The sequence below is a fragment of the Armigeres subalbatus genome, chromosome 2 (genome assembly GCF_024139115.2).
Source record: "Armigeres subalbatus isolate Guangzhou_Male chromosome 2, GZ_Asu_2, whole genome shotgun sequence".
NCBI classification, from domain to species: domain Eukaryota; kingdom Metazoa; phylum Arthropoda; class Insecta; order Diptera; family Culicidae; genus Armigeres; species Armigeres subalbatus.
In genome coordinates this window covers 360,732,544-360,741,830 of record NC_085140.1, presented here as the reverse complement: position 1 = coordinate 360,741,830, position 9,287 = coordinate 360,732,544, and the positions used below count along the sequence as shown (strand labels likewise).

The 9,287-nt window shown below is 39.4% G+C and overlaps 1 protein-coding gene across 1 annotated transcript; it reads right to left on the bottom strand.

The window, feature by feature from the left end:
- Nucleotides 1-7,497: 7,497 nt before the first annotated feature.
- LOC134210083 (uncharacterized) lies at nucleotides 7,498-7,830 on the bottom strand. The gene has a single exon (XM_062686103.1). The coding sequence runs from the start codon at nucleotides 7,828-7,830 to the stop codon at nucleotides 7,498-7,500; it is 333 nt and encodes a 110-aa protein (XP_062542087.1).
- Nucleotides 7,831-9,287: the final 1,457 nt, after the last annotated feature.

The window sequence follows — 9,287 nt, the reverse complement described above, 5'->3', positions numbered from 1 at the left end:
TCAAAGTGCACAACCGCCTGATGACTGCGATTTATTCGCAACGATGGTATCAGAAACGATCCCATTAGCGTTATAAACATTTACATAATTTCGTTATTAAATATTTTTCTCGTTACTAAGGGTATGCGATAAGACACTTTTTCCTAACGAAACGAAACGAAGCTTAATTTGAAATGTCTATGTTGATTCGAAACGAAACGAAACGAAATATAGATTCACTTTCGAGACTTCGAAACGATACGAAATAAACGTCCATTTAATTCGAAATTTTTCGAAACAAAACGAAATTTTAATTTTTTTCCGCGGAATTTTTATTAAATTGATTTTATATTATGTATACACTCAAAATAATTTTCACTTAAGAGTTACATGAAAACATATGCGGATATTTTCCATCTAGTTCCGTTTGTAGAAGTTAAATGATTTGTTAGTCATGGTACTCTTCTTCTTCTTATTGGTATTACATCCCCACACTGGGACAGAGCCGCCTCGTAGCTTAGTGTTCATTAAGCACTTCCACAGTTATTAACTGCGAGCAGGGTTTGAACCCTAAAGAGAAAGAGCAAGTCTCTCACTTATCATCTCTGTATAAATATACGATATGTAGCATACCACGAGAAACTTTTTTCGCAAGCTGTCATGATAGAGAACTGATTCGGGATGTTATACCCCATGATAAATTTCTTTTAGAAAGAAATTCAATGAATTTTGATACCCACACACTAAGTTTTTATTTCTGCAGCTCGGCAAAATCCGCACAGCCGTGCGCCAGCAAAATGAAAGACTGATATTTCAGCAAAAATGGCGTTTGTTAGCTGATTTTCGGCAAAATATTTACTGATTGTCAGCAACTTTGACAGAAATCTCGGCAAACAACATGTTTGCTGGGGCACGGCTGTGCAAATCTCAGTAAAAGTTCAACATTTTGCTGAGATCCCGGTAAAATAAAATAAGTGTGCATATTGCCAGGGTTTCTTCTAAATGAGTTTGGGGCCACTATGGGTCCCACGGGAACCTATCCCGAAACGACCGATCCGAGACCAAATGATCAGGTGATGCGTTGTGAAGGCACAATTCTCAAGTTTACTACGAAACTGGTTACTCATAATACAAGAAGTCATTGCTTGGTTTCTTTAACATAATATTATACCTTTTTGAGACACGGTTTAGCAAATCCGGAATTCTGGCAACCATGTGGCATAAATCGGATAGAGGACGAATTTCTCAATGCATAGTAAACGAAATCGTCCAAATCGGTTGAAAACTGACGAAGTTATCAATAACGTGGATACGTCATGGGGAAAAAATAATCATCAGAAGCCCCCCTTGATATCACTCAAACCTAAATTTTGTCTTGTTAGAAGATTTTGAGCCGTAATTGCACACAGCCAGCGAGTGCGAGGTCTACCCCGGAGCCGACGGCCTCTTCCATGTTCTCTCCTAAACATAACTTTTGCTGGTATCCCTTCCGGCATGCGCACTACTTGTCCAGCCCACTGCAATCTGCCGTATTTTATCGGACTTGTACACTTGGTACAACTCGTGATTCTGGATCCACTAAAGGATAATCTCGTCAACTGACTAGCCCTGGGACACCTCTACTGACTGTTTCATGTTTTGGTTGCCTGACTGAGGTAAGACAGTTGAGCGTTGCTTCCGTATCGAGTGGTGTGCCCCCGAAAACGCGAGCACTTTGAAACTTGGATTCCGTCAGGAGTGACCTTAACTTACGTCGGCTCCAGTTGTGCGTATGATACCACTCGCCCCTCTCAGCCATACCACATGTTGCAAAATTATTTAATTACTCTTAAAATTTCGGTTGTAGTGACAACTACAAGTCCCATCCGACTCCTGCTGACCGTTGGTGGTGGGCGGGTATGCGGTACGTGCCGAGAGCACGGCCTGCTGTGAACTGCGATCAGCCAGATGATCGACGGCAAACGATGCGATGATCGCCCGATGCGAATCCATCCTACCCAGGCTTTGGTTTTCGGCTGCAGCTGCTGCTGGTCGATATTGGCCTATCGACGGGAACTTTCTGACCTCGATGTGACGAACGGCGGCTCTTTTATAGTAGAGGTAGGTAGAGAAAATGCGCCCTACATTGCTTGGTGGCAACGTTTGAATCGTATGTATTTTTTTATTTACTTGAATGAGGATGGGCAAAATTGAACTGTGGCTTAAAATTGAAATTTATTGAAACAAAACTGTTACAACCCTTATCGTCACATCTGGATAAAATATAGATGAAGATGAAACCTATTCGCATTTTCCTAGCTATCTATTCCTTGGTGGATAGCATTCAGTAATAATCTGGTTTGGGTTCAAGTTATTGGGTTCTGCGATACTTTCAGCAAGGCGTAAGAGTATGTTTCTACAATCGAAGTACTACTTACAGCGATTCAGTGGAGGTACGGCTCATAACGCCAAAAGCGTAGAGTCCAGATCACTCCTCGGTTGGAACTCTATGGAGCGTAATGCAAACGCTTATTAGTAGATGACGAATCCTGTTTATATTATGCTAATGTTGCCGTAATATTATCGGGTAAGGCATTGTCCGCTTGAACTAGCGAATATGTCAACAGGCCATCAACGATCGTCGTTTGTTGATTGTCGTCCTTACCGTCACGATAGCAGATGTTTGTTAAAAAAATTATTTTGAGCTTTTTAGTGGAATGTTTTCACCTGTCATAAGACGAGTTTGAACAATCCCATTGAATTCCACCATTTGTATCCTGACAGATACGTATTTCGACCTCAACAGTACGGCCGTCTTCAGTGTCTTGTACTTGACTCAAGTCGAGTCAAGTACAAAATACGTATCTGTCAGGATACAATTAAGTGGTGGAATTCAATGGGATTGTTCAAACTCGTCTTATGACAGGTGAGATGTTTGTTGCTAATCGTCAATCGGAAATTCAAATGAAATAATGTTCTTGGAATCATGTAATCGGTGAAGACAATCCTGCTGATAATTTCTCTCGAAAAAGAAGTCCATCTCACTATTGTGGTTTGAGGGACCACTGAGGCTTCATCAAAGAGATTGGCCATCAGATATTCCTGAACAGTAGAATGATCCAGAGATTCTGGAGACAAATAAGGTTGCTGCACTACCAATACTGTTGCACAGCATTTGGGCATATTTTCAGAAGATCAATTTAATTGAGGAAGGCATAATCACTGCTAGGTAAATTAACCTTCAGAAAGACATGAATTTGTTACAGTGAAATGAAGATAGGAACAGCGAATTTGGTATACCATTGTTTCATCCAGAAAATATTCCTAATAGAAATACTAGAATAAGAGATCGGCGAAGACGCCATCTTGTTTCCAATCGAACCGTCAAAAGCGGTTCCATTTCGACTTGTTTACTTTTTGCTTCCATAAGAAGCAAGCAAAAAATTCAAGTGCTGCCAGCATTATTTTCACGATTTCATGCAATTTCATACGTTGCCATTTCGACAGTTTTTCACTCCGCCGGTCTCTGGTTAAAGTGTTGCTAATTCCTAATATTTTTTTGCAAACTACTGTTTTTAGAAACTTGACTTGCCTTATGCGAGAGTAATGGAAAATGTATCCAGGAAAAAATGCTAATAATTATAAGGTATCCTTTGTTGAATCCCTACATACTCCCATGTTTCACATATCCATTATTCTTACTCTCAAAGAAGAGCTTGTATACAAAGACCTCGACAATGCCGGTTGTGTTAGACACCGGAGGAATGACTCCGGTGAGGTGTGCTCGGTGTGCGTGCAGAATGAGTGTCTAAAACAGCTAGCGGTCGCTCTTGACCTGCACCACTGAATTAGACTGAAAATGACTCGTTTGTTTTGCACACATGAAAAAATGGCAGGGCGTAGACATACCGGAAGTGGAAAACTGTGTTATAATTGAAATTTTCACGACCTTTTTTGCTGTCACCCCCCGACTCAAGTGAGTGTGACGGCAATCATTACAGCAATCCACATCTCCGAACACGTTCGAAGCACGTTTTTCATTTGCCAGCGAATAAATCACCCCGAAGAAACTTTCACTTACGCCGAAGTGCTCCGGAGCGGAAAGCACAAAATGATAAACGGAGAAAAACTACAAAACAGAAATATCGCTCTATAAATTGTGATCCCCTTCTTCGAATATCTCCTCTTCATCTACTGTGGAAAAGGCGGTGTAGTGTTGTATCGTTTTTTGGCGATCATTGATTTGTTATTGCAATGAAGCAACGCAGAAGGTGAATTCCTATCAAAAGCCGAAATTGTTGACGAATGGCCAAAGGGTCATTTTCCTTTTACCAGCCGATTCAATGTATCGTATTGATTTTATGTCTGTTTCTACGAGATATTTTAGTTTATCCACTTAATTACGATTGAAGATTAAAACACATCTTTTTGGTGAGAGCAAGAATGGATTTACTAGTCCTTGAAGTTGTGGTAGAATGTTGCGGAAACAAATAAAGATTTCTTTATTTGGACAATTTTGTTAAAACTTGTCAAAACTAGGACGCCACTGTACATGTGCTGGAAGCGACTGGGGATAGCTTTGTGCGAGAGCATACGTGTTCATATGTTCGAGGATTGTTCTCGGAAGTTAAAGGATTAGAAGGCACTACAGCTCCAGGCAAAAGTAGGACAAGACCGGTCGGTCGTGGTGCAATTTCATTTATAGTGCATCTAACGGGTCTTCATCGCCGATGGTCGTTTCCATCCTCGAGCATTGTGTGTGTCATTCAAAAGCAGAACGGCATCAGCCAGCGAGGATACTGCATCTTGGCTTGGATTCCGAAAAGGAGGTGGTGATGCTGAGCACCGAGAACTGGAAGCAATAACTCACGTAATATTTCACATCATTATCCCTGGAACTTGCTCGGCCCAGATCGTACATAAACTACATCGACATGTCGCAAGGGCTGGCTCTGGTCGGTGAGTTCCTTTTTCTTTGTCTACCTCATATCCGATACATTCCGATTGTAATTTAATAGATAGATCATTTGTCTCTTTCTCTCGATTGGAATTCCCTGCTGTGCTGAAACTGAGTTGAGGAAATCATGAGCAGGTTAACTACAAGTTCTTCGTCGTAAGCAATTGCATCATTTGTTTTAGGAGCTTCCTAATTGCATATTACATTATTCCTCGAAAAAATAATTAAGTTGCCATCCAATGATTTATTCATGCTAAAAGATGTGTATATAGTAATTTTAAGGTGGTCTATGAACTTTTTCAAATACGGCGCAACTGATGACTTGCATTTTGAATCGATGATCAAGATCTGCATACAATCAATTTCGCTCAATGCTACGAACACGCTGTCTGCCCTCGGTTGTATCAGACTTGGACATCTAAATGTTCGGAGAAACTGGAGGAACATCGCCTCTTATTTGGAAGCATTAGCAGATCATGCAAGGTGAATATTTATCATGCTACATCTTTTCGAAATAAATACTGAATCACTTATGTTTCTCATCAGCATAAATGGACGGTCAAGGGTGAACACGAAAAGTGCCCATTAAAGTGCGGATTGTTTTCCGAACGGATTTGGTACCTACATTTCATGTGTTTAAACAATGCTTTAGGTCTGACTAATTGAAGTTTGGATCAAGATTTTTTTATGTACAGGTTATCCGACTTCGTCAGTAGATGGGAATAACCAGCGCGAGGGGGAAACATACATTTTCAGTGCAAAACGTAAACAAACGAGCATAAATTCCATACAAAAATCCAAGATGGCTGAGTTGGGGATATTGACAAGTCGGATAACCTGTACATAAAAAAATCTTGGTTTGGATGTCATGCTAATCCTTTGAAAATAGATTTTATTTTTCCAGAAATAGCTTGACAAAACCTTAACTATGTTGATTTTCCACCAATTTTTCTACCAATTGCTATTTCCAGCATTAAATTTATCAAAAATTTGCTTAGAGTTAATTTAGCACTTCCACAGTTAATGACGTCAATTTTGCATTCATGAATCATGAGACTAACACGATGATACTTTTATGCCAGGGAAGTGAAGAAAAATCCGATGCTTTTTTAAACCGTTAGATATTTCAAAGATATTGGTTCTCTGGGAAAATTTACATTGAATTAATCACCAAAAAAATGAAATTGAAATAAAATGAAACAAATATGTATGCGTAAACCAAGCTTACAATATTGTCGAGAAACTTATTTTCTAACAAGTAGTTCTACGTGATGCAAGTTAACTGTGGACACATTTTAGCACTTTATAGGTGGCATTCGGTAAGGTGATCTCAATGTAGTTTCAGTTTATCGGACATTATTACCTTTCACTTCCTTTGGTGTGGAAAAGAAGAAGAACGATTATTTATTTAATATATTATCAGACTAAGGCCGGAGTGGCCTGTGCTACACATTCAGCTCGGTCCATGGTTGCACGTAGCCAACCATGCAGCCTGCGGAGAGAAAAAGAACTATGGGAGAAAGAAAAAAAACGATGAATGAAGAAAGAATAAGAACAAATGAAAAAGGAGAATGGTAGAAGAAAAAGAACGAAGAAAATGGAAGAACGAACAGAGAAAAAAGATGAATGAAAAAAAGAAATAAAGAAGAAGGTAAAATAAGAATAAACATGAAGAATGAACAATAAAAAATTAAGAAGGAAGAATGAAGAATGCAAAACGAAAAATGAAGAATGAAAAAAGGAAAAATGAAGAATAAATAATGAAGAATGAAGAATGAAGAATGATGAATGAAGAATTAAGAATCAAGAATGAAGAATAAAGGATGGAGAATGAAGAATGAAGTATGAAGAATGAAGACTGAAGAATGAAGAATGAAGAAAGAAGAATGAAGAATGAAGGATGAAGAATGAAGAATGAAGAATAAAGAATAAAAAATGAAAAATGAAGAATGAAAAAAGGAAAAATGAAAAATGAAAAATGAAGAATAAATAATGAAGAATGAAGAATGATGAATGAAGAAAGAAGAATGATGAATGAAGAATAGAATTAAGAATGAGGAATGAAGAATGAAGAATGAAGACTGAAGAATGAAGAAAGAAGAATGAAGAATGAAGAATGCAGAATGAAGAATGAAGAATGAAGAATGAAGAATGAAGAATGAAGAATGAAGAATGAAGAATGAAGAATGAAGAATGAAGAATGAAGAATGAAGAATGAAGAATGAAGAATGAAGAATGAAGAATGAAGAATGAAGAATGAAGAATGAAGAATGAAGAATGAAGAATGAAGAATGAAGAATGAAGAATGAAGAATGAAGAATAAAGAATGAAGAATGAAGAATGAAGAATGAAGAATGAAGAATAAAGAATGAAGAATGAAGAATGAAGAATGAAGAATGAAGAATGAAGAATGAAGTAAGAAGAATGAAGATTGAGGAATGAAGAATGAAGAATGAGGAGTAAAGAATGAAGAATGAAGAAAGAAGAATGAAAAATAAAGAATGTTGAATGAAAAATGAAGAATGAAGAAAGAAGAATGAAGAATGATGAATGAAGAATGATGAATGAAGAATGATTCTATTCTAGCTACCGTTAATGCTGAACTTGTTCATTTTTGCAATCGCAATGTCGTGATTCACTTTATCGAAAGCAGCGGCCAGGTCCGTGTAAATCACATCGGTTTGCGCACGTTGTACCATACTATTTGTTATAAAGGAAGTCAGGCAGAGCAAATTAGTGGCTGTCGATCGCCCAGACGTGAAGCCATGTTGGTCGTTACTGAGAAACGGTTTGCAATGGGCCTCAAGTGGCTCCAAAATAACCAGCTCGAATAATTTGGAAACAGCGTTTAAAGAAGTGATCCCGCGGTAGTTATTGATATCGCGTTTGCTGCCCTTCTTGTGAGCCGGAAACATGTTTGCAGTTTTCCAGCAAGCAGGAAAAATACCACTATTGATTGATGCTTGGAAGAGAAGAAGAATCGGGGTCACCAGAATGTCCAAATGTCTTTTCAGTAGAACCTAGGGAAAACTGTCGGGTCCCGGATAGAAGCTACATTTAAGCCGAGAAGAAGCACTGATAACCATCGTTGCATCAATGTCGAAGGCGCCAAGAGTTTGGTTGACGGTCGGAGCAGTAATCGCAGCGTTCTCAATTTCCACGGCTGTTAGTACCTCGTTTGAGAACACGCTCGAAAACTTCTCGGAAAAGAGCGAACAAATGTCCTGGGTCGTAGATGCCGTGTTGTCATTAAGCGTCATGGAGGAAGGTAATCCAGATTCCTTGCGTTGCTCGTTGACGTATTGCCAGAAGCGTTTAGGATGCGATTTGAGGTTGCGTTGAATATTAAGCTGATATCGAGAGTAACACTCCTTACTGGCTCGCTTGTACTCATAATTGAGCCTAACATAATGGTTGCGCAGTGAGACTGAACGATGCTTGGAAAACTGCCGTAAAGCAGCTTTTTTAATAGTTTTCAACCGTCGCAGCGAGCTGGAGTACCATGGAGGACTAACTATCTTACGACAAACTTTCTTTGGAACGTGTTGATCAATGACGTACGCCAAGACATTGCAAAAAGTTTGCGCTCCGATATTCACATCTTCTAGGTCCAGAATGTTACGTCAATCGATGGAAGACAGTAGCTCAGTGATGTTATGATGGTCGGCTTTGCGTAAACCGAAAGATACGGATTCATAAGAGGTATTGAAATCATGCGTCAATCCGAGGTTGACCACGACGAGCAGTGGCGGATGGTGTGCCACTGATTTTACTAGCGGTGCAGGTGCGATCAGTGAAGATGTTGCTGTGCTATGATCACTGATGAAGCAGAGATCAAGGTGACGATTATTCTCGTTGGCGATGGAACTAACTTGAACTAATGCTGCTGAACTATAACTATCGAGAAGCTTTACCGCTCCGGTGTGTAGAGAAGAATGATCTGTGTCTGGATAGAGATAGCTGTTGGGTGAAGTTATCCACGTTATGCTCGGTAGATTAAAATCCCCCAAAATTATGATTGCATCAAGCGCAGTTGCTATTTCTAGAATATTAAAAAGCGAACTACAGTGAGCTTCAACATATTCTGTATCCCGGACTCGGTCAGGTGGGATATATAGCGCACACAAAAACAGTTTACGGTCACTAAGTTCGATCGTTATCCAAACCTGCTCGAGGCAGTCCCACGATGATTTTTCGACAGCTTTTGCTTTAAGACTAGAATTCACGGCAATCAGTACACCGCCACCTATTGTTTTACGACTGTTGTTGGAATTTCGATCGCATCGAAAAACCTCGTAAGCAGGACCAAATATCTGGCTGGAAAGCGTGTCATCGTTCAGCCAAGTCTCAACGAGAACTATGATATCGAAGC

Coding starts and splice junctions, on each gene's coding strand:
- LOC134210083 (XM_062686103.1), bottom strand. CDS start 7,830: ATGTTTCCGGCTCACAAGAAGGGCAGCAAACGCGATATCAATAACTAC.